Source organism: Thermobia domestica, chromosome 13 (genome assembly GCF_964235325.1).
Source record: "Thermobia domestica chromosome 13, izTheDome1.hap1.1, whole genome shotgun sequence".
NCBI classification, from domain to species: Eukaryota; Metazoa; Arthropoda; class Insecta; order Zygentoma; family Lepismatidae; genus Thermobia; species Thermobia domestica.
In genome coordinates, this window is record NC_137466.1 from 133,517,615 (window position 1) to 133,544,343 (window position 26,729).

Consider the following 26,729-nt stretch of genomic DNA (forward strand, 5'->3'; position numbering starts at 1 on the left):
AGACCTAAGGTCTGAAAGAAATTCAGAGGGAGTTCAAAGGGAATTTCTATACTCATAAATAAAAGTTGTGAATTTATTGTGTATTGAACCAATGATATTTATACTTACATTACCCATACGCTGATATTTTATCGATACTTTTATTTCACAATTACCAAAAGCCTGGATTTCGATAATAATCCTAAAAGAAAGATGCATTGTAATCAGCTTTTACAAGGCAATGCTGAAAGACAAGCTATCCAATCCCGTAGCCCTTTAAAAAATTAAGGAAAATTTCTTCTTCACTTCCTTTTCCCCCAAAGGATTCACATTCATCGAAAAAATGAAATGAAATTTCTTTAGTTTAACGTCCCATGATTATGCTCTTTATGCTAGAGGAGACAGATGATTAATGAAAGTGAAAGATTGTAAAATTAATTGTTGGGCTCTCACAGAACCACGTACAACAAAGACACATGCGCTAGCCAATAGACCAACAGAGAGAACTTCCACAGTTCTCGAGTAGAAACGTATCGGAATTCTTTCTTGGCTACAACTCAAGAAAATAATTTAGTTGTCAATCGATAGACCTACATTAAAACAAATACAAGCATTGCGAGCCTTAACTTGATTTAAACTTACAGTTACAAGATATTGCGCAAGTATCTAAGCTACCAAACCATAATCAATTTTTTAGTCATTAACATATTATTACTGAGTTTTACAGATTTTTACTGTTTTATAATGAAATCAAATAAAACGTAATCATTTTTTTTATATAATCTGCTTAATACACGGTAGAAACTCACTTGTGTGCTATCTTGTTCTTAAATTGTTAATTTCCATGCATATGCCATTATCCACAATACATCTGCATTACTGCAGGAATAACCATTACTGCATTCAAAAGCAACTATATAATTTATGGAGTTCTTTATTAAGCGATAGGAATGGAACATATCAATCGAATTCATCAAAAATATAGGAGACAAGGGAAAGAAAGAATTGTGGCGACTATGCAATGAAATATATGAAACAGGAGAATGGCCAAGAGACTTTCTGAAAACGATCATGATACCGATGGCTAAGAAATCGAACCCAAAGAGATGTGAGGATTATAGAACTATTAGTCTCATATCTCATGCAGCTAAAATTCTGCTCCGAATACTGAACAGAAGGTTATATGGAAGAACAAATAAAGATGTTGAGGAAGACCAGTTCGGGTTCAGAAGAGGCAAGGGCACAAGAGATGCTATTGGATGATTAAGGGTGATTGGTGAAAGATTTATAGAAAAAGGGAAAGAGATGTATGTTGTATTTATTGATCTAGAAAAGGCTTTTGACCGCGTGAATTGGGAATTGTTGTTGGGAGTTCTAACAAAGATAGGGTTGGAATGGAAAGATAGAAGACTCATAAGAAACTTATACATGAACCAACAAGTAAGTGTTAGGATAGGGGAAGAACTGACGGAAGAGAGTGCAATTGGAAGGGGAGTTCGACAAGGATGTTGCCTCTCGCCAACACTATTTAATGTATATCTAGAAGAGATAGTGAAAAAGAGCCTACATGATGATGATGGCATTTCAGTAGGAGATAGAATGATTAGATGCATAAGATTTGCAGACGATATGGCGCTTGTTGCAGAATCTGAAAAGAAAATCAATAAAATGTTAGAAAAAATGAGAAAGGGCTTTGAAGAATATGGGATGAAAATAAATGTTAGAAAGACAAAAGCCATGGTGATTGGAACGAAGGGGTCTGTGTCAAATATAAAAGTAGGAGGGGAGAAAATAGAACAAGTGAATAGTTTTCGATACCTGGGTAGTATTCTTAGTAATGACATGAAATGCGAACGTGAAACAAAAGCAAGGATAGGAATGGCGAAAGAAGCCTTTAAAAGAAAGAAAAGTCTGTTTTGTGGGACCTTGAACAAAGAGTTGAGAAAAAGAAAAATAAAATGCTTCGTGTGGAGTGTTGTACTGTATGGGGCGGAAACGTGGACATTACGTAAAGGTGACGAAAATCGACTGGAAGCCTTCGAAATGTGGGTGTGGAGAAGAATGGAAAGAATTAGTTGGGTCGAGCGGAAAAAGAATGAGAGAGTGTTAGAAATGGTGAGTGAGAAAAGAACACTTTTAGATATTATTAGGAAGAGGAAGAGAAACTGGTTGGGACATTGCCTAAGAAGATATTGTATCATGAGGGACGTCCTAGAGGGTATGGTGGCGGGAAAGAGAGGGAGGGGGCGAAGGAGACTACAATTAATGGATGATATTAAAACAGAAAGATCATACGCGAAGACGAAAAGGTTAGCGGAGGACCGTGGAGCATGGAAGCTTCTCAGCTGCGGCAAGTGACCTGCCAATAAAGGCAGAATACCTATGATGATGATTATTATTAAGCGAAACAGATTAGGCTACTTATAACATGTAAACTGCAAGTTTTGAAAATCGTTGGCACTGCAGAGTGACACTCTCCGTTCCCCTGTCCCACCGCGCTTACCAAGAAACTGATGTAAACACAACACTAGCGCCCTCCACGAAAAACCGCACTAATATCCTGGTCAGATTATACTTATTCATATTTAAGAATTATTTTAACGGTGTGTCAACAGGGGTGAGAGGGAATTAGAGATTTTTGTTTCTCTTTAATATTCTAGTTTTGTGATTGAAAGGGATTGACTGAAATAGAGTATGGTAACCAATCAGCGGGTCCCTATCAACGGGGGTCAAGGGGGACCGGCCCCTAAATTTTTACTAGCCCCCTAAAATGTTCACGGAAGACTTGCAAATGAACTATAATATGGTTAGAGATCAGCCCCTCAAACTTCTACCGGGTTCCTCCTACATTTTTGGGCTGGCTAAGGAGCAACCAATCAGTATTCAAAAATTGTTTCGCTGTCTTTTATATTATATAATCTGTCATTACCTATGTATTCATAGTGTCTGATGAAGCCAAGTGGATAGTTGACGAAACTGTTACACGTTAATAATGTTTACAATAAACATATTGCTTTTTTCCTCAGTGAGAAATTTAAATCGGATTTAAGTTTATTAAAGCAAAGCTTAAACAATGGAAAATACTTTTAATCTCGAAGACACTTTTAATCTAAGAAATAATAAACCCAAAATATATTTTTATTCAGCACATATTTTTCGTATGTGGGATCCAAGATATGGATAACCACCGATACCCACGAAGATGTTAACGAATTAACTCTATTAACGAACTGGGCCAAAATAATCGCCAGCTGTCTAACTGTCTATTGCAGAAAATAAAATAAAATAAAATAATCCGTTATAGTTATCGTGTGAAGTAACAACGGACTAGAGACCTGCACGGGCCGAATTTTTCGGCCCGAGCCCAATCCAGCCCGAATGTACGTAGGCCCGGCCCAGCCCGGGCCCGAAAAGTTTTGGAGATTTTCGGCCCGATCCCGGCCCGGCCCGATAAGTTTTTAAAATTCTTGGCCCAAGCCCGGCCCGGGCCCGATAAATTTTCGAAGTTTCATTTTGTAACATTTTCACTGGCACACTTCTTCAACGTTTGCCTTTATTCTAATTATCGTTTAACGAATGTCAATAATTATTAAAGAATTGCAATTAATCGACCCCAGCCCGGCCCGACCTGAAGAGAATTCAGTGTCGGCCCGCCCAAGCCCGGCCCGGTCCAAAGAAATAATAGAGTCGGCCCGCCCAAGCCCGGCCCGCGGGCCAGGCCCGGCCCGTGCAGGTCTCTACAACGGACATACTAAGAACACAATATTGTAAGGACCACTAGCGTGATCCTAATTGAAAGTCAGTGCATTAGCCAAAGTACTCTGTCTTCGTAACAACAATTGGTTATCTTCGTCTAGATGCGAACATTTTCTGTCAAGCATTAATCCTATTTTGTTATAGATTATATGAAAGCCTTTGTACGGTCAGCGACAAAAGTTCTTTCTGTTTGGTAAAATTTATTTTGGGAGTAACGGTGGTATGGCTGGAACGTACAGAAAGTTATATTATTTTTAATTTACTGAAAACTGTACTCAAATTGTCCCATTCTGGCGTTATTTACGAAACTGATTTAATCACACGGAAAGATCTTTGTTGCTGACTGTACATAAGTAGGTAGAATAGTACTTTTTTTTTTTTTTTTTTTTTTTTTTTTTAATAGTCAATACCAAGCAGTTGTTCAGTTATGGGAGCTACGTTGTTTGAATCATACCGCTTCCGTCCTTTAACTTACGAGATAAAACTACTCAGTTCATGCTTATTAAACTAATTTTTGACCGATTGAAATATAATTCTCTTTGTGACTCTGTTCTCTATTTCTTATATGCCGCTAGCAATAAGGATAATGCTTGTGCTCGCCCTCAACATATTTCGCAAATTGCAGTTCCTGTAATGATAGAATTACGAATAAATAAATAAATTCATAAAATTTTTAAATAGTATAATTGGAACTTCTTTTTGATTACACGTAGGTAATAGCTTACATATTAATTGTTTATCGGAACTTACGTAATAGTAATTACTTCTTTAAAGCGTGACTGCTTCTTTGTAGGGAGAAATACAGGTTGTTTGGGATCCAAGTAAATCTCTCGAAGTCCACACTTTTCATGTTCTTCGAATTTGTTACTAATCACAGTGTAGGCAGAACCCGTATCTACATAAAAAGCAAAGAGTCCCTTCCGTACTTTTGCCAGTCCTTCTTGAATCGGTAAGAAATTAGGTTTTTTACCTTGAGGTGCTACTTTCTTACGATACAGTTCCCGTACAATGGGATCTGCATTTGCCTACAAAAGATAAAAGAACATCAAGAAATAATGAAAGAAACATTGATTTACATTTACAAACAAACATGTGCCTGTTATGGAACAAAATTGAAATATTCAAGTCTCTTTGATTAAATAATAATGAAAAAATAAAGTTCAAGAGAAGTCACACAGAAAATCTCGTTTTCGGAACATAAGCGGATAGCCGGAAATATCAAGATTCAAGTATTTTGAACGTCCAAGAGATTTGCTATGTGAGTTGGCCAGTTGTAGAATGGGTAACTATAGTAAAAAACACAAATGGTGCTGGCAGTGGGAGGTTCAGCCACCATCATGAGAGCAATTGGGAAGCTACCTAAAAGAAATGTGGACTCTAACCAAGCAGCTTGGCAACAATGGCAATGGAAAAGTCTAAGTAGGCTATAAATTACACAAATTCCGAGCTAAAATTCGTCTGATTGGCTTTTTTGAACTTCATGCGAGGAAATGAACTTAAGTTTCATTTATCATATACAAATGAAACTGATCTTACTAGTAATCGAGAATGGGAAAATGGCTAAAGTGATTGAGGAGATCTTTTGTATATAGTTATTGCCTACCTCGAACTTGTTTCTTAACCATGTTACATTCATTAAAGTGCATATCCTAAGGGGGAATCGGGAGTATCTAAGCAAATTGGGTATCTCACGAATGCATCAAGCTACGAACTCCTTCGGTATATAATCTTGTCATAAAAAATAAATGGAGACGAGTACCAGCATTTTTGAAAATGTTTGGGTTAAGATGGCAAGATGGCATTTTATATCAACATTACATAGTATATGTACGCATGCATGCGTGTGTGTGTGTGTTCCAGAATAACTTTGGAACGAATGGAGTAATTTCCCAAATTTGGTATACTTATGATTTGTAATCTTAGAAAAAAAACATGGGGTAAGATATCCCTAACATCTCTAGGGGTGGAAAGGGAATATATGTAAAAATAGCCAAAAAAAAAAAAAAAAAAGACTGATACTAGTGTCGAATGGATCGATTTTGGGGTCGCTGAGATGAGTAGTAACACTCCCCATGCCGTACCGTTTAGGTAAGACATCTCTAGTACTTCTACTAAGATTAGAAAGAGTGTAGTGTAAATATAGTAAAAATAAACCGATAATAGTGCCAAATCGATAGTTTTGGAGTTGCTGAGATCAATAGTGACATTCCTGATGACATTTAAGTCCAAGTTGGAAGAGAGTCCAAATCAAGCACCTTAGTTGAAATGCGTCCAAAGAAGGAAACAGGATTAAAACACTTTTCACAAACCTATTGTCCCTGTGCCAAAAATCGACATTTTAGCTAGTTCAAGTATTCATTTTAATCATCACCATAGGGATTTCTGTTCATTGTATTCAAATGTAGATGACAACATTAAAACGATCTTGTCTTGACTCGTAAGAGCACATTATTGCATGAGTATCAAGGAGAATTATTTCCGATATCCAATGTTAATTTTAGTGAACAAAGAAAGAAAAATCGATATAAATTGAAATTTATATAGAAATCTCTTTATCCTTGAAGAGAAGTCAAATTCGAAAAGAATATATAAATACATACCGTATATTTTTATAAATTCAAATTATCTACTTAACAAAAATCTAGACACCAGTATCTCTAGCTCTTATTGTAAACTTAAGTAGTAATTCCATCTTCTCTAGGTCACTAGAAATAATCTTAGTCTAAAATATCAAAAGTCACTGATTCCTTAGAGGTTCCTAGTTTAACGGTTCCGAGCGACAGCGGAGAGATAACCATTTTGTTTATTGAACTCCAGGTACTAGTGTAATTTCAGTACTTAAGACTGTTAACAGTGTCATTATTAAACAAAAACTAACAGTTGTCTGAGCATTAACGGCAATCTCAGTCTTAAAAATATCTAGTGCTCAAGGTGACAAATAAGATTAATATAAAGATAAAACTACTTTTGTTTCGATTTATGTAACGCAGAGAAGTCGGAGTTTAAACCCCTCCGCTCCAAAAATATATTGTGAAATATTACATTTTTGCCGTATTAAGATATGTATATAAAAATCCTGAAACAATGTGAACTTGAGATCTTGAACAACCCTTAATACATATTTTTGTACGCCACTGACCTAAGTTATCTTTCCTGTTATTACACAGAAAAGTCCGTTACACGAACAGTGGTACAAATATATGGTTTCCTTGTGTTTAATACAGAAATCAGTACGGAAAATACGTTATCCATATGTTACACACGTGCTGCCCTTTTTCCCGTTTAGATGTTACATCATGGGCGGCGATTAGGGGGGGCAAAGGGGGGCAGTTGCCCCCCCACTTTTTTGAAGTGGTCCATTAAGGTATATAGTTTCATTTGGAAATGTTGTTTTTGTATGTATTACTGGTTCATAGAAAAAATGGTCCTCTACAATATTTGCCGTTGTGTGAGTATTGGTTGTCTTTCGGTGGAGTTAAGAAAGCTACAGGAATTAGGTTTTAATTGCTACCAAAAATAACCCCAAAATTAACCTATTGGAGCACAACAATTCCAGCATACTTACACTTCTTCTTACAAAGGCTCCATATGTTAGTCAGCCGCTTTGAAACTAATTCAGAAAACAATTCGCAAAGAAGAAAAAAAAGTTTTTCACAAGTTATTCTTTAATTGCACAAAAATTGACAGTTTCTAAAATGTCTTTTCTTTTTTCTAATAATAAGGAATATTGTTTAAAAAGAGAGTAATATGAAACAACTATCTTTTCCATTGTTTTGCCAGTGTAATATGCGAGTGAAGTGGTGTGTTTAGGGGTGTACGAGTGTACCTAGGTATATAAATTATATTTAGTGAATTCAACACAATTCTAGGTTTTAGAATCATTTTGTATAACTGGAGTGTGAAGTGGTTCTAAGTACTCTGTTTTGATGTGGTCCAAAAAAGTGAAAACTGCACCTAAAGGTAACGAACATGTTTCGGGAAGCTGCAAAAGTAAATATTTCTTTAAATGTAGCATATGTTGGTATTATTTACTGTCTTTCATTTTCTAACAGTAACTAGGGCCCAGAAGTTGAGGAAAACTCATCTTTTGTACGAGTGCCCGAGAACGAGGCTTAACACTGTATATGTTCATTTTAGGTCATTGTAGGCCAGAACATAGTGGATTTTATTGGTCCCTTTTTCTTTTTTCGGCGTTTTCTTTCTTTTTCGTTTATTGGTCATTTTAAGTTTTTCATAGGTCTTAACGTTTTTTTTTTTTTTTTTTTTTTGCACATTTTTCGATAATAAATTTATTGGCCATTAACTCGAATCACCACCACCTCTTAAACATCTTTCCTTTAGTAAAGAACATTCAAAAGATAAGACATTCTTCAACGACTGGACTGATAAGACCAAATCTGCAACAATCACAAGTCAGATAATGAAGCATAACAATCTCCTCCAGCAAGGGGGTGAGAGTGGGGAAGTTCTCTTATTTTAGTTTGTACTTCAGTTTGTTTAAGAAGGACAGACCATTAACATACCAGAAGCTTGTATTTCTTGAGCATTATTTTCATCAAATATGTAATTCTAATTAAATTGGGTCTTATTTTTACATCTTTTTTTCCCGTTTTTAGGTCCTTTCCCCAGTTTATATGTAACTTCTACAAAACAAGCCTCATCATTCATTACTATGATTAATATTATCCTTTCTATTTATAGTATTTGTTATGCAAATTTGTTATTAAATAACCTGATTACACAATTTTCCAGACAGAATTTTAAGATGTTCATGAGCAAGGAATCAAATTTCTTCTTACACTTTGTTGTTTAAGTGTACAAAAAGCTAATACCTACTTGTGTTGCTCTTGTCAATTTACTTAATAAAATATGAAATACGGTATTTTAAATGAAAAAGATAGTATCCTATTAGTTATACAACCTTTTGTCAAATAAAGTATTGGAAACAGACCAGGGAAACTAAGATTGATATACAAATATTCAGATCATGTCTTGCCCCCCACTTTTAACGTCCAATCGCCGCCACTGTGTTACATCATGCTGTTGCAAGCTGTCTGACATCTAACAGTCTTCCGTATGTTACATACGTCAGCTATATGTTACTACGTTTATCTGTATGTGGGATCCAGACCACCTACATACAGATTATTTGTTCGTACGGAAAGTACGTTTATTCGGACCACTTATACGGGAAATACGTACGTATAAAATATACTTTTTTTAGTTATATATTTGCTGTACGTTAAGTCCAAGAACTACAGGGTTCACATATGTAACCTAAGTTTTTACGTATGTCACATACGTTTCTTTTTCAGTGTAAGTAACAAATGTAACACTATACTGCTGAGCATTGCAGTTTGATGAGTGTTTTCTCCTACGAATGACCAGTATATATTAAATTAATTTATTTATTTATTTTCATTTGGGGCAATTAGATTGTTATAAAATTCTTATAAACCAACTTTATATTGTTTGCTTAAGAGAAATTATTTCTATACTAGCATCAACTACCCGCTTCCTTGGGTTAAGTTCAGAGAAAAGTGCTACTAAAGCGCTCTCTGATATCGAATATTTTCGATGATTTTTATATTTCTCTTTCCTCTCCTCCCATGTTGCATGACTGAATTTAGATCGGAAGTGTCACTGTTCATCATAGCGATCTCGTAAACTACAGATTTGGCACTAATATCGGTCATTTGGGATCATATATATATATATATATATATATATATATATATATATATATATATATATATATATATATATATATATATATATTCCCTCCTCCTCCCCCAAGCTGCGGAGCTGAATTTGGATTAAACAGGCCTTAAATTCTACCGTCAAGGTGAAATGATACGACACTCCCAGGCCCGAACCTCACCTATGTTGAAATTTTGATTGAGATCGATCGTGTTGTTCAAGAGAATAGGAGTCACAAACATAGGCACTTTCAATTTTATAATATAGGCATGTAGTTTTATACATAGTTAGAATTATAAATTGCATTTCCACTTCTATTTTCTATTATCCATTATATTTGGGTAATAGCATCATGACTGAATACTTATATTACCTAGCATATCAGCATGTTAATGTCTACAAAAGTCAATATTAGTAATAGAGATCTTTCTAATTAATATTACATTATAGGATTGGGAATTTTAAAATTCTATCATAGAACTATAGTATATTAGCCAACTGTTAATATTGCTTTCATTTGATATGTAATGTACTACTAAAAACAAGGAATGAAATACATATTTGTAGCACATATTTAAATCACTTACCTTGTGAAACTGATACCTACCCCTAAAATCCTACGATTGTAGACTATGTCATTTGCTCCAACAGATATCGGACGGTTTAGAAGATCCTTTGGAGTTCTAATTGCTGAGCTAGGAGTTTGTAGAAGTAACACAATGCAAGCTGAGTAAGATGTAAACAGAAATACTGCAATCACCAAAAGAAAGAAAAACACGGCTTTTGCAGGTGTACCACGAGGCTCTACTTCTGAACCTTCAAAAACAAATAGAAGAAAAGGCGTTACTTTTAATAAATTATGTTACATATAATAAAATACTTTGGTAATTCGTTACAACTCAACCAATAAGGTGGACCTATAACTGAACTTGGGGTCCGAATCACATGAGCTTCTACCGAAAGCAAATACGCGTATCACACGCCAAATGAGTGCACGGTAATCATATTACCGCAAGAGAACCTTGACGGTCGATAATGTAAGTATTAGGTTAGAATTTCTTATGTGAACAATATCTTTTCCCACAAAAAAAGAAAAGAAAGAATAAAAGGAAAACAAATTTTAAAAACATATTTTTGAAACAAATAATAATAACAAATAATAAAAATTAAAACCAAAATGATGAAAGGAAAACAGGAGCTCCAAAGCATAAAGCGCTGAGTCCATAATAAAAAGAAATCCAGGAGAGGATAAAAAAAACTAACAGCTTGGAAACTATTACGAACTTAAGTAAACTGTTAATCTTATATGTTAATTAAAGTATACAAGTTAAGATGGCATGATTACAAAAGTCAGTTTTTCAATAATAGCCGAGTTTTTGTTAAAAACATTTTGGACAAAGGGTCAATCGTCAATCCATATGAAGTGGTCCAGAGGTGGTTGCTCGACCACCTCCAAAAATTATGAAACTTTTGGAAGATGGATTATATTCTATCTTATAACAAACCCTCTGTATGAGAAGGTCCATAACACCATTCACGTTGTCGTATGTACAAGTGTTCCTGAATGGCGGCCATCTTTGTTGTCGGTGGAGTGCTATTTTTTTGCACTTGCAAGCGTTTACGAAAACTAGTTGCTCATGACATACGTATCAGACGAACTCCAAACAAAAACGAATGTTTAGAGGAGAGACTAAAGTAAACGGAGAATATATACTCTTGCTTCAAAATAAATATGCAGGGTTGCAAACCAATACATGGAATCACTAGAAAAAGCACAAAAAATTACACTTTTAAAGGTTATGTATTTTGGAATGGCATAAGGTGGTGGGTTTATAAGTTTTGTACTGAATACTATTGCTTATAAGGAGTCTACATAAATATTCCTTTCCTTTCGTCAACCAATTATGAGATCCACGTACGTAAGTTGTCGGAACGAGCCCTAACCGAATGTGACATCTTATAGTAGCTAATTTTATAATTACTTCAAACTCGCGTAATATTTAAAGACTAAGGTTTAACAAACGTTCTTTCTAAACCTATAACGCTATTTTGATTTTAGGACCAATGCAAGTACCTATAATGATTTTTAGGACAAATAGAAGTAAATATTTTTAAACAAAACTAAATGATCGCTGTGCCTCGATAAATCGCTACGTGACATTTTTCAAAAATTAGATTAGATTAGATTTGATTTTGAGTTTATACTGCAAAATGTGCAGAAAGTTATGTTGCATATTCTATAGTATGCCTAGATGTGAATTCTTAGTAGTTTTCTCGTAATAAGGAAACAATATTAATTATAAATCGCTTTGTAAAAGAAATTATCTGATCTTTTAATCTGCTATGTGACGAGCAAATATTGATTATTGAGAAATTACAGTCTTACCGTGTAATTAAACACCCACCGGCAAGTGAGTATATCCTGTAATCCAAAATGTACATTCTCTTTTTTTTTTTTTTTTTTTTTTTTTTAAACAAAAAACATTGCTAATAAAGAGATAAGAAGGCACACTTTTTGTTTCTCCTCAAAAGTTACTATTTCTGCACATAGCAGTTTTCCGAGGCGCAGCGATGAAATACCATTATGTAAGAAATATCATAATTCTTAACCTCATTCTCCTTCACCATTCAATAATAATATTAATTAAAATAGACGGGATATGAATGAAAATATGGGACTAAGCTTCACTTAGGGATAGATGGTACTGCTAACATGTTAAATACAGGACTGACCACGTCTTTTCCCATAATTCTTGTCTATTTCTGACTCCGTGTAGATTAAGCTTCTCAAGTTATACAGGGTGTTTCAAAACAACACCGACAACGTTTGGGAGGTGATTCCTGACACCAAGATAAGGCAAAAAGTATAGACCAACCTGGGTGCACAAATGCTTCCTTTCGGAGTTATAGGCTGCCGAAAACAAAAAAAAAAAAAAAAAAAAAAAACTTTAAAGGTCCATAGCTCCAATACTATGGGATCTACCGTAGTCGGGTCAAGACTTCACTTAGGAACTAGGATGTGCCCTATCCAAACATCCATGTTTCACAATCCTGTGGTACCGGTACTTCTGCAACAGTTTTTATAGAGGTATTTCGTAAGTACTTCAAATTATATGGCCGTAGCCAAACTCTCTCTATAAAAATTGTTGTATTAGTACAGCAGGATTCTGAAACTGCATTTTTGGATAGCGCACATATTCATACGTGAAGTCTTGACCTCCCTATTGTAGGTCCCATAGTTTTGGAGATATGTACCTTTTAAGTTCATTTTTTCATGTTTTCGACAGCCTATAACTCCGAAAGGAAATATTTGTGTACCCTGGTTTATATATATATACATAGTCTTACCTTGGTGTCAGGAATCACCGCCCAAACGTTGTCCGTGTTGCTTTTAAACACTCTATTTATTAAAGCTAGTTAAATAAATGTTTGTGAAACGTATGTACTCGGTCATATAGATTTTACTGTAATAGAGCTTTATATTAATAGACTAATTGCATTCTTTTCGCAATCTCTTTCATCTGCATGTACTTCCCAAAATAATCTCACAATATATATACTTATATATATACCTTGCTGGCATATAAGTCCTAATGATATCATGGCAATATCGCTGATTACTGGTGTCTTCTGTTCTTTGAACGAGAAACGAAACTCCCACTTTAGGGCGACATAAAGTACACATGATATCACCACGATTAAACCGAAGCTGCATAGCCAAACGCTCAGCTTGAAAGGCAAAACAAAGATATTGGTGACATGGGAAAGTGGAGGTTTACGGAGAATGAAAGCTGGCCTGTAACAAAGAAGAAAAAAAAATCATTAGTACGTCCAATTAAAACATTTATTTCACAAGTACGAATAGTTGTCACTGATTAAAACGTTTAGAGATAAATGTTAGTCCTTATGAATGATAAACTAAGATGTGTCTTAAGTGTGCTTGTGATCATCTCATTTCCGTGATAGAAGGTCCAGCAGGGAAGTCTGGTGGTCTTAGAAATCTCATAGCAGAAGGCTGTAATTTCAAAGAAAACAAAAGTATACTTTTTACTTACACGAAGTGAAATGCGATTTAAAATTCATTAAAGAATGAAGAAAGCCTAAGTTTAAAACTGACTTCACCGTATGTTGTGGAGTAGCCCATTTTAGAGTAATTGGACCATATGTTTGAAGAAGGTGAATATTCTGTGACATAAAATTCTGAACGTTACATTACACTATAGCAAGGCTTGACATAATTTCGTGGATGATATAAATTTAGATTTAACAAGATTGAGCAATTGCATGTGCATCAAACACATCGATGACTATTCTCAGACACGTTTTCCGGGCACCTCATCTCTTAACGAGGCAGCATGACATAACCACTTTCCTCACCCGCCCTACCGCCATGAAATTGTTTTCTGTGGAGTTGACTCAAGTGAAAAGATTTTATGAAGAATCAATCACTATGGTAAGTAGAACTGAAAAGCGCGATTCATAGGAAAATAATGACAATTCTACAAGATATGACTGAACGTGCTGTGCATAATTTCGATGGCAGGTTACAAGAGTGCATTGCAAGAATTATTCTCATTTGGATGATACCATTTTAAAACATAAAAGTTCGTCACTTTTGTTTAAAACATATAAAAAATTGAAACTTTTTTTGCTGTAAGTATAGACTATACATTTTGTTTTACTTCAAATTACAATCTTTAGTATAAATCCACAAATTACAAATAATCTATTAAAATTACTAAAATTTTGTTCGATCGTTCCTCATTCATATAAGGGATAAATTACCATAATTATTTTATTTATATTTTCTTCTTAATAATTAACAGAGCACGTAATTTTGTAACATATTATAGAGCCGCACATGCTTAAAGTTATAAAGTACAACCAAATCTTTAATGGGCGGCATGTGTGTAATTTGATGCTGAGTTTGTAATTGGCTTTTAGTGAATCAATAGAAGAAGGGCTAAAAAAATTAAAAGGTGCAATAGAAAAATGGTGAATACTCTCCTTTGACGAAAAGGGTTGCGAATTCGATCCCAGACCATATGAGTTTGTGGTGGACAACATCGTGTTCGTAAGGTTTCCTCCCACACCCTCATTCCACCAGTTCTTCCGTAATCGTTCACTGGAGTTTATCTCCCATCTTCATTAGCCTAAAGCAGTGGTTCCCAACCAGTGTGTCTTGACACAGTGGCAGTCGCGGTCCCATAGGATGAGTCAAAATTTTAGAATTTAAAAGTCATGAAGCATTCAATAACTAGTAATGATCTATTTTGAGATAGAATGCACCAGTGAGCGCCTCCAGCAATAGCAATAATGATCAGTATTATGATTTATGTTATTCGTTTAAAAAAATGCAAGTCGCGATGTCGTAAGTAAGGTGTGTCGTCAGTCAAAAATATAGGAAACTACTGACCCAAAGGATATAACTTGGAGACCTTAACCTCAAAGTTTCTTTTACTATTATTATTATTATTATTATTATTATTATTATTATTATTATTATTATTATTATTATTATTATTATTATTATTATTATTATTATTATTACAAAGCTATATTATTTTTTCAAAAAAAAAAAAACATATTAAATGTACGTACAATCGCCTTTTTGCAATGTCTGAAGGCCTTTCTCTCTAGGAACCATAAGGTCACACAGTGTTATTAAAGCTTCATTGTACTCAACAAATCGACAATCATTTTAGCCTACAATATTTCTTTATATTATCGTTTGTTTGTATATTTATTAATATCTGACCTCAAAAGTCGACTACATTTTTACAAATTGAAATAACTTCGATACAATGGGCACCAATACTCTCTATTGTGTTCTCCTGGAAGAAATAAATACCTCTCAAATTTAAAATAATAGTAACTTTAACTTCAGAAATATTTATTCATTCAAATAAAATTTATACATGCACACGACGCAGTCTTTTTCTTTCTCAGAAATGCCTCGTTTATCACGGCTTGTCTGGATAGCTTCATAAGAACACTTTAAAATATATATTGTTTATAAATGTGCCTCTAATAAACACTTCATAATGCATCAAGAGCTGTATGCATGATAGAGGTCAGTACGCGCCGAAATTTTTAGCCCGAGCGCCGCCCGGTCCGTGAATTTACAGTGTCAGGCCCGACACGAGTCCAGAGTATGTTTCCACCTTTAGACTCGAGCCCACCCGAACCAGTGTAATAATCAAATAAGCCCGAAATAGTCCCGAATTACAGAAACTTAATAACTAAAGTAAAATTGTATTTTTATTTACAGTAATTATAGGTTTAATTTTTCACTTGTACTTTAAAAGTTCTCCAGAAAGAACGGTTCGATAAATGTCGTTGTACAGTATATTTACAAAGTTAGGCCCGAGAAACATGGTTGTATATTAAAAAATTTACGACTCAAGCCCGTCCCAAACCCGAAGTGATGTATACTTCGTAGGTCCGAGTCTGGCCCTGCCCGAGCCCGTGCATACCTCTAATCAGTGGCGTAGCAGCTGCCCCTGCAACCCCCGCAGTGCGGGGGGGCCCCGAGGTATAGGGGGCCCCGAAGTCTTAGGATGAATAAAGATTTAAAGAAGTAGAACATCAACCTTTTTTCTATCGGCTTTACAACTAGGGCCCCTTCTCTATACTTTGCGGGGGGGCCCGCAAAAGTGTGCTACGCCACTGCCTCTAATGCATGAATACTGTGCAGTTAATTATTATATTTGACTAAGATGTACTGAAATGCTGTTTAAAAGGTTCGAGTTCATGAAACTCATTAGTTTTCAGTGGTGGCTCTTTAGGGAAGTCTCATGTAGAAGGGAGCAAATGTTTATACTCTCAAACGAAGGGGAAAAACCTATCTAATGTAGCAATTCTTTTATACAACAGTAAGTAAATTAGGTAAGTTTTCTTTCCTTAGTTTGTACCGATAAAAGTTTATTTTTTATCGATATAACTTTTCTCAAGAGCTACCACTCTTCATTTGAATGAACGATCTAAGAACTATTTATTTTCGTTGCTTCTGGAATTTCTCATTGATTGTTTTTGTTAGAAAATGTGCTGTCAAGTAAAACATAATATCTGCACTGTGCAATATCCTAAAGGAATAACAAGGAGTAACAAGATTCCTTATACTAATACATAACAACTTGCATATATATAAATATATAGTTGGTAATACACACTTACGAAAAATAGAGTATTGCAGTTCCTGCAACGTCTACTGCTGATAATCGCTGCAATGTAAGCACTAGCGGAGTAAGCGAGAATTCAGCTTCTTTTCGTTGAAGAGTGCCGATGAGTCCACTGAAGGAACCATTCTCTTGCAGCCTTCCCCAATGATCAGTAAGAATCAAATCGATACTGGAATACAAAGTAAAGTGAAATATTTAGCATTAAGAGCAGTTAATAGTGGCAAATAAATAGTACGGAAGATTATTCTAAAAAAATTACCAAAACAGTTTACCAGAGAGAATGCAGTGAACAATGGCGCCGATTTCTCTGTAAATTTGGGGGGGCCCATTCAGCTGCAGAAGGTATATATATGAGGATTTTAAGACAAATTGCACTCAAATAATGCGAAATATTGTATATTCATAAATGCAATAGGGGGCCCACGTGAACTTGGGAAGGGGGTTGTCCCCCCAGGATCGGCGCCAGAGTTGGCGTGGGTCAATGAAAACTTGACCAACGACCCACTGACCCACCACCCACCGTAACCCACGACCCACTGACCCACCACCCACTCTGATCCACTCTGACCCACCGTGACCCACTCTGATCCACCACCCACGGTAACCCACTCTGACTCACCACCCACCGTGACCCATCGTGACCCACCACCCACCACGAAGCACTCTCATCCACTGTGACCTATTCTGACTCACCAAAATCCATGCTGTGGTCGCTTCTGGTTTTGGCTACGTGTTCCTTCTTCACTCCTGCGGAAGCGCGTACGCTCTGATCTTCCGTGCCATCTTTGATCACTTTCTGAACTTATTTTCGGAATTTGCCTCGTAATATGAAAACAATATAAAATAACACCAAAATTTTAGAACATCTTGATTTAAGCAAATACAGTGAAATTACAATTATTTGGATTAATGAGATCTGGGCACAGTCCCGATATACAGAAATACAAATAATTGGGGAGATCATTAAAAGAAAGTTATGTTGTGTGTGAGATAAAAAAATGTTTAAAATAGCTGTTTCATTAAACTAAAAAGGTAGTGTAATACGTGTTGAAAGTAAGATCACTTTTACAACAAACAACTTAAAAAATGAAGAAAACAGAGATTTCCAATTATATATAAATTGTAATGTCGGTTTAAAAAGGAATTTTTAAAGAAGTACCTAACCTAACATTCCCTACTTTACTTTACTTATTTTCTACTCTATTAACCTATCCTAACCTGTGTGTGTGTTTAAATCATGAGCAATATTTTTCACGGCACATCAGTTTGCATGTATATTATCAAACTGTATGCAATTATTTGGATATAGACGCCAATAAAATAACAATGCACAATACCTTAGAGCAGTGTTTCTCAACCTAATTCCTATCACGATCCCCATTTTATCACATTCTCTTAACAGCCATTCCCTAGAATTTCTGGTTTATAATAAGCTTGTGTGGGATTTTTAATATTTCTATTGCGGAGATCTCACGATATCCATCTATTTCTATAATAGTAGAATCCATTTCTTGTATATAGAGGATACAGTAAACCCCAAAATGCAAATGAATACAATCAAATCTGGTCAGTTCATTCATATTATAAATATCGAATTCGATTCTACTGCTTTAAAAGTAATAATTCCATTCTTCAAAAGTTTTTTTTTTTTATTCATGGTAAGCATTAAAACAAATACAAAAAAATTGCTTATCATTTTAAAATGACTTGATAATGTGTATCACGAAGATTGAACCAGACATTGCCGCACTAGTAAAATCATTCCATGCACAGATATCTCATTAGCTTTCAATTTTAATTGTATTTCAATACGTAGGTTTTGTTGCATTTGTATTTTTCTGATATTTCATTATGCGATTCTTAATAGTTTCATATCGTATTTCTTTAATTTAAATTGATTTTTAAATCATTCCCCACCTGTTGAAAATGTTTAGTAGACCTATTTTTTGTTGTTCTTAACAGTATGTACAAAAGAAAAAATATGTCTATCAAAACAAAATAATGTTTAAAATACTTTCCGAGATTCTAGTTATATTATCTCTTTCGCTTATCTTTGCGACTCCCATGAATCTCTCTCGCGACCCCCTAGGGGTCCCGATATCCAGGTTGAGAAACCCTGCTTTAGAGAATGAATTAAAGCAAGAGAAATTGAGTAAATTCATTTCAGTTTGACAACCTATTTTAAATTGTTAATTTAAGTTGTCGTATGTATTCAAATTCTTATTGGCTAAGTTGTTAATTTAAGTTGTCGTATGTATTCAAATTCTTATTGAAATACTAGGAGCACAATAACTTGTGTATTTCTGTGCAGTAAATTTCTACAATAATACACTATGTCACAAACCTAATATTAAGCATCTCGCATAACAGCTTTGACATGGCGTAATTAGCTTTTAGAAGTGGATTTGAATCTCTCGTTCGCAAATCTTCTTTATTCTTCCAACTATCTTCATTTGGTACCTGCCAATAAGAAATATACATAGTAATATTACACAACAGTGCATTTATACTAAATATTTTATAGCATCGAGATTACCTGTTTTTTTTCTTCTTTTTAAAATTCTTTTATTTATTAAGAAGCAAATGCGTATTACTGGGAGCAATGTATTTTGCGTTCCTCCTGCTGCACTATTACAACCCTTTTAGATTCTAGTACCTATTTTTTGGTACTAAAGTAGTGTCTTCATTATTCGATTTAAAAAGTACCAAAAAAGCTTTTTTACTTCGTTTTTTTAAAATTTTTCTCAAGCATAGAGGCATTGAGAACACGTTACGTAGGGTTTCACGCCTTCCTGAGTCGAGACATAGGGGTGATTATTTTAAATGAAGAGTCCAAGTACCGAGTTTCATGTAACCAGAATTCCGAGATTTGGACACATTAGAATAATTGCAAGCACTATTTCCTTTCCCCTTCAACGTCGAATTAACAAAAATCCTATCTTAGTAGTTCCTTACGCCAGAAACCCCATATACTGTCCAAATTTCAAGTTTAGAGCTTAATTTCTGTAGATGTTGATCATGATCAGCCAATCAGTCATTCATTCAGTCAAGATATCTATCTATCTATCTATCTATCTATCTATCTATCTATCTATCTATCTATCTATCTATCTATCTATCTATCTATCTATCTATCTATCTATCTATCTATTGGGTGTTCTAAAAATGGCCCCACGGCCCACAGAGGAGATGCCTTCAACAAAGCTTACAAGGAACCCTAGGTATCTATCAGAGCCCGATTTTCATGAAACTTTGTATATAGATAGAGTACCTTGAGAAACTCGCACAGCCAAATTTGTAGCTGCAGAGTCCAAGACGTTGGGGCACTAGGGCCCGAGAAAGATCAAAAGTGGAAACTCAGTACATTAAGGACATGGTGAGAAAATGCACGTTTTTCTTTAAAACTAATCATTGTAACGACACGAAATGAGCATACATGTATATGAGATGGTCGATATGATTTGTTTAAAGTTATAAAAAGAATATCCGCCATCTTGAAAGAGGACATGTTGAAACTGGTGCGATTGGTGCAAATGAGAAGAGGGTCACCTGACGCATTAATTTGAACGTAAATATCCACAAAAACCTGTTGGCGAAGTCTGTTGTGGGATTATATTATTCCTGTGCTTCTGGTAGAGTGGTTTAGGTACAAGATAAGCAAAGTGTATCCTATGACACTCGAGCAGATGGAGGGTATGGAGCGCTATAGGTGGACTGATATGACGTTCTGATTTCTGTTCGAATTAATTTAAGTCTAATAAAAAGTTACAAGTTAATGTCAACCATGATATTATTATGAAGATTTAACCCGTCATACCAGCACATCCCACCAATTACATGTTGACTCTGACACAAATGATGTAGTGCTAAAATTATATTCCGCTCGGTTTTCTAGTTCTACTGATCCCACTCACAGCGCTCCATAATCTGCATCTGCTCGAGTGTCATAAGATACACTTTGCTCATCTTGTACCTAAACCACTCTACCAGAAGCACAGGAATAATGTAATCTCACAACAGATTTCACCAACAGGTATTTGTGGCTATTTACTTTCAAATTAATGCATCGGGTGGCCCTATTCTCATTTGCACCAATCGCACTAGTTTCAACATGTCCTCTTTCAAGATGGCGGATATTCTTTTTATAACTTTTAACAAATCATATCGACCATCTCATATACATGTATGCTCATTTCGTGTCGTTACAATGATTAGTTTTAAAGAAAAACGTGCATTTTCTCACCATGTCCTTAATGTACTGAGGTTCCACTTTTGATCTTTCTCGGGCCCTAGTGCCCCAACGTCTTGGACTCTGCAGCTAGAATTTTGGCTGTGCGAGTTTCCCGAGGTACTCTCTGTATATACAAAGTTTCATGAAAATCGGGCTCTGATAGATACCTAGGGTTCCTTGTTAGACCAGTGTTGCCACAGTCCTAGCTCTGGAGTGGGCTAAAAAGAGTACCAAATTGAAACAAAATGGGCCGAATTCATTATTATATACCAGCGTAACACATGGCTCTATAACACTAAACTAAAAGAGGTAAAGTTCTAGAACCCCCCCCCCCCCCTGCCCTCTTCCAAGAGTCCAAATCAAGTAAGTGCTCCTTTTTAAAAATTACTGTTTGAAAACATCCAAATAGGAGGAAATAAAACAACTGTGGAAATAGATGAAACTTTTCTTGCATGTAGGAAGTATAACAGAGGCGCAAATTAAAAGGGAAAACAGTTATCGTCTACGGTATGTATTGTAAGGAAACCAAACGCGGCTCTATTTCAAAGTGACCAATAAACCAAAACGGTATTATGACCATTATGAAAAAATATATACAAACAAGGAACAAATCAATCATCTCCGCGTTCGTGTGTAAACAATACGTTATAATAAAATATTAAAATATAAATCATTGCCCCTTATTGTCGCTTATTTCAAGACTGAAGGAGGATAATAGAATGTACTTTTTAAAAGACAGCATTTTTAAAGAATCCAACACACAGTATGAGTAACTTGAGATGTAGGAAAAGTTTTACTGACACTTTCGAAAATGTGACAAGTATTTGTTAAATGGTGCTGAATTGGGTAGAATTGTACCAACTTTTTCACAAAAGGGGCCGAAAATACCAAGGTGGTACAAACGGGTCGATGAATGACAAAAAGGGCTGAATTTGTTACAATTGTATCAAGTGTGGCAACACTGGCTTAAACTAAACTCCCAGAGGCGAACCTTCGCACCTTCCTAATAATATGTGCAATCCTCAGCGACAATGACTTCGCTCCCTGAGCAGCATAGCCCGTAAACCTGTCTAGCAAGCTAGTGAGGCTCAGACAGAAGGGACTCCCAGTGTTTCCAACCTACTATTTTGTTACAGAAAAAAACGAAATGTTGAAGTATTGACTATTTTAAAGAAACCAAAGGTAAAGAAAATATACGGTAGAAAACAGGAGATTCCAGGACTCAGAGCCTCATAGTAGCCATTGCTCATAAAACTGAACACCATGCTATTTAAATGATAATTTCCTGTTATTCTTGAAACTATAAATAAATAAATACAATTTGAAAATTTGGTGTCAGTTTCCTACACTTAAGAATACAAATTACACGTTATTCTTCCACTAAAATGTACGCCATAATAAATGTTTTCTGTTTTCTTAACACATGTGCTCGTAATTTATAGCAATTAGATTTTAGACATTTAAGTTAAAGTAAAGTTATCTAAATAACAATTATATTCATTTTTTTATTTTTCTAAATTTTAAAATGTGTTTCAACTGCACCAACAATCCTTTCATCACTTCAAATTTTGGAGTGTCAAATATTCTATTATTACACAAAATATGTTTAAATTATCTTTCGAAAATATTTAGTCTGTGCTGACTGAGAATAAAATAATTTATGTACTTTGTTTATCAACGACAGTAATGAATAGAAAAAAGGCTGAAGATAGTTGTATGCATAGTATAGAATATAGTGTAATACTAGCACCTTATTTTTAACTTTGTTTGTTAGCCGAGCGTACTAAGTCATGTTTTCTTCACATTTATTTTGTAAATTTAAGATCATTTTTACCTGGTTCAAATCCCACTGTTTCTACGTTTTATCTTTTCTCCTACGATCTAATTGTATAATTATTATATTCATTTCCAATATCTATATCATGTATTTATGCCTCTTTTTAGAAGGAATATTAAAAATGTATGTATAGGCCTCTATTTTGAGATCTCACTGAGGCTGCGGTGAGGCATTATAAAAACATCTAAGCAATGAAGCAGAATTTATTTAAATTTAGCAAGTTTTTTGATCTGTCATTCTCTTTTTTTAAAACAATTCTTTTTTATTTAGGGTTCATTACAAAATAAAATTACACTGATTTAGCTAGAATACGTATTTGTGTAGAAACTATTTGGCTTAACTTGGTAAGTATTTGCTCTTCTATTAGCGATTTGTTTTATTTTGTACCGACGCTAACAGATGGTGCTAGTATCAACGTCTATAGACTTAACTGCCATCTGGGAAGAATCGATGTAACTATTTGATGGTAGATTAACTGTATGCTCCTTTATCTGCAATGTGATGTTACCACATATTGGAAATGGCGTCTTCAGACGACCATCCGAAAGGTATATAATTATATATAATTTTTGCTTTATTTTGACCTGCAGAATAATGCTCTGTGGTCCGTGGGCGCCAGTTTTAGAACACCCGATAGATAGAGAGAGATTTGTTGAAAATGAAGGAAAAGACTGCAGACGAATAAGGTGACAATAAAACCATTTGAGTATATTTGACTTTTTGTTTCAGTGATCTATTCCTGTGTAGTCTCAAAGTGTGTCAAGTACAGGAAGTGATAAGCGGACAGACGACTTGGAAATTTTCAGCCATCTATGACAGTTCACCATTCTACCACCGACAAACATGACGACTGAAGAAGTGAAACGCTAAGAAATTTCAGTTGACTTAAGGAGAAGTTTTGAAATTAATGAAAAACTATTAACCTCACATTTTTTTTAGAGGTTGGAAAAAGGTTGTCGGGACAAAATTTGAAACAAAGTTTGAGCTTCTTGGAACAAAGTGACTTATTTTCGTTTTTCTCGTATACCTGGAGAGAAAACGTTCTCCTGTTGTGTAATTCCCTCCGCTATGTACGATGATGATATGGACTTGTTTCTAAAATGACTCTCAGTTCTCTAATTCTCATTTCGCCAAAAACTACAAATTTGGTCACAAGATGATAAATTTCACGAGTTTCATGGGGAATAGTAGTTCACCCGAGCTTTAGATCTCAAATATTGTTTTAGTGTTAGTTGATTCATAGTATTAAAAAATATAAGTTGATAAAGTGAGTGTATGGACGCCATGAAGAGCATTTATCAACGTTTGAAGACACGCAAGTCTTTACAAAACGTACTCCATTATTGAATTTGGTTAAAATGTTGTTATATCACATCCTTGATTGATCTCTCGTGATGCGGAAGGATTCTGGTAATTTCTATATGAAATTACGAAAAAAAATCAAGGCATAAATTTACAAAACGAGGCGAGATGAAAAACGCTTTTCATGAATCCAGACAAGATTTCTACAAAATTGATAATACTGGACAAGAAAACCATATTTCTCTTCTGGTCTCGTGACCAACACTGACATCACAAATACAAGAGGGAGAAAATCGTCTGGCTTCCATACTTAACAGCTTTAAGAACAATAAATGAAGAAAAAACTAGAATAAAGGTGGAGAGATTCTCAGCTTTCAGAGTCATAAAGTGCGGAATTCTGTGCTTGTTATGAAAACTGCTAAATTATATGATAAATATGAAATATGTAGGAAATATAATTATGAAGTTACATATATCAGATAGTGTAAATTTAAAACATTTTCATGTGCATTACTAATATATCTAATAACTGTAAAATAATCAAAAAGATTAGACCTATTCAAAACTATCATAAACAGTTTTGTTGGGAAATGGGCATTATCAATGCGACCTTTAAATTAAAAAAAAAAAAAAAATTCTCAGCCCTGAACTGGAAGAATGTTATATACTGCGTTCAGTTAATAGACTATCATTGTATTTAGCAAATGTATAACTCGTTTCTGCAATCTAATTCAAGAGAGTAAGAGACAGTTTCTCTTTTGCATCTTATACGTGATTATTTACGTCTATTACGATTCTTATATACAGAGGCCAGCCTTACAGAACGTTTTCTTCCTTTACGTTGAGCTCCTTCTTGGCTAAGCGGTTAGCATACACGAGTTTGGCGTGAGAGACACAGGTTCAATTCCCGGCGGGAGCTCATGTGGTTCAGATACCACGTAAGCTGAAAGTCAACGTCTTATATGCCCTCACTACTAAAAGGAACGCTAAACTTAAAATCAAATTATTTTATATTTTAAACATCCCATTAGTCCTGCCTTGTGATTTCAAATATTTGTTAATTGCTCATATTTTGCTTGTCTGAACTTAAAAGCATTAAGGCTGCATGAAACAAGAAGGTTTCTGTAATGACTCATAAAAAACCAAACATACTTACTACAAGAATTACTTTCAGTCGAGCACCTTGCATGTTTTGTCTTAATATTGTTGGTTCATATTTTGAAACTTTTTGAATTCCTTTGCTTTGACTCCAAGTACCAAAAGTTGACACAACCGTGGATTGTTCTTCTTGAGTTCTCTTATAGATGTTAAAGAGTGATAGACTAGTTGCATTCTGGTTCACAGCACCAACCACTACATTGCTATTAATTAACATGTTTAGGTGTCCAAATGAAAACGATAGTTCTTCTGTAGACATTTCTGATGTATTTGTTGCTGTCAACAATAACAACCATTGGTTCTGAATGTTGAACAGCATTTTCTGTGATGCCTAAGAAAGTATTAGAAACATATAATGGTATATAACATCATCAAAAATTAAATAAGTTTTTTCTTTTTTGTAAAGATTTGTTTTTGCTTCTTCTTTAAGCATGTACAAGAGTTGAAAATGTGTTGTGAAAATGATTTCTCGTCTCGAAAACGTATCTGTTTTTGTTAGATGCGTACAAAATTTCTATCTCATCTCGTCTTATACACATTAATCCTTTTCTCTATAATTTGAATAAAATTGAGTACCTTTAAAAAAAACAGAGTGGTAGAATTTGGGCGCAAATAAGAAATTATGCTCCAAATGTCAAGAGAAAGCATATAATAGATTAATTTTTATTATTATTGGAGAAAAATTAATTTTAAGATAATTTGCCTATTTCTAGGGTCATAAATTTTCATTTGTGAAATGTGTAAATCAAAATTAGTCGGGTGAATTATGCTACATTGTTAATAAAATATTCATTTATGAAATATGAACAAAACCTAATTACACTGTTTTTGAGAAATTGTCTGAATCGAGTACTACAAAAGTTACTGAAATACAGTTTTAATTCCAACCATTCATCTGAGACTCTGATATCAACATCAAGCATATTCTGAGTTAACTTGGTTGGTAATATATAAGTCTTATATAATCCTCTTGTTAATGTCCTTCTACATACATGTTAGTTATAATTGGTGAAAAATTCAACAACCGATATGAAACGAAAGTCATAATCGTAATTGGGTAACTTTTTGAGAGCAATATTTCGTGAAAATACTTCAATTTTTTCCTGTATTCTATTAGAGTACTATTTAATAATTATATTTTCTTATTGTAATATTTCTTTGGTATATACAGAACACATTTTCGAATAAAGATAGTTTAGAATTGTTAGTCGGGGGATCAAGATGACTGCCAGACAGCTAAATATTTGAGTGTCAAGTTCTCATTTCTTTCCAATTTTAATTTTCCGTAGTAATTAATTTTTACTTTTAGACAAATTTACTGTTTGATACAATGATAAAGATATTTAGCATAGAATAATTATGTTCGGTGTCTCTTATCCCCTCTAATTTCATATTTATTAGTGATAACAAGTTTACTTATAACTGGCCACTTCGTCTACATCGACGGGCCATTTTGAAAATCAATTTTTACTTTAAAACAATTTCAGCGATAAAGCCGACTGGGTTTATATAGCTGCGACTATTTATATAATAAAACCTCAAAGGTTAGAAGGTAAGATTAAATAATAATTGTTAGCCCTCCTAT

General features: G+C 34.5%; 1 protein-coding gene across 1 annotated transcript in view; it reads right to left on the reverse strand.

The window, feature by feature from the left end:
* LOC145669292 (ionotropic receptor 84a-like) overlaps positions 1 to 25,461 on the reverse strand; it is a 41,153-nt gene extending 15,692 nt beyond the window's left edge. The window contains exons 1-6 of the mRNA XM_081737606.1: positions 25,143 to 25,461; positions 18,961 to 19,076; positions 16,612 to 16,785; positions 13,008 to 13,231; positions 10,043 to 10,251; positions 4,486 to 4,760 (exon numbers count right to left, since the gene is read on the reverse strand). Of these exons, the coding sequence (XP_081593732.1) occupies positions 4,486 to 4,760; positions 10,043 to 10,251; positions 13,008 to 13,231; positions 16,612 to 16,785; positions 18,961 to 19,076; positions 25,143 to 25,403 (1,259 nt within the window). The 5' untranslated portion in view covers positions 25,404 to 25,461. The remainder of the gene's footprint in view (positions 1 to 4,485; positions 4,761 to 10,042; positions 10,252 to 13,007; positions 13,232 to 16,611; positions 16,786 to 18,960; positions 19,077 to 25,142) is intronic.
* Between the last annotated feature and the right edge of the window lie 1,268 nt (positions 25,462 to 26,729).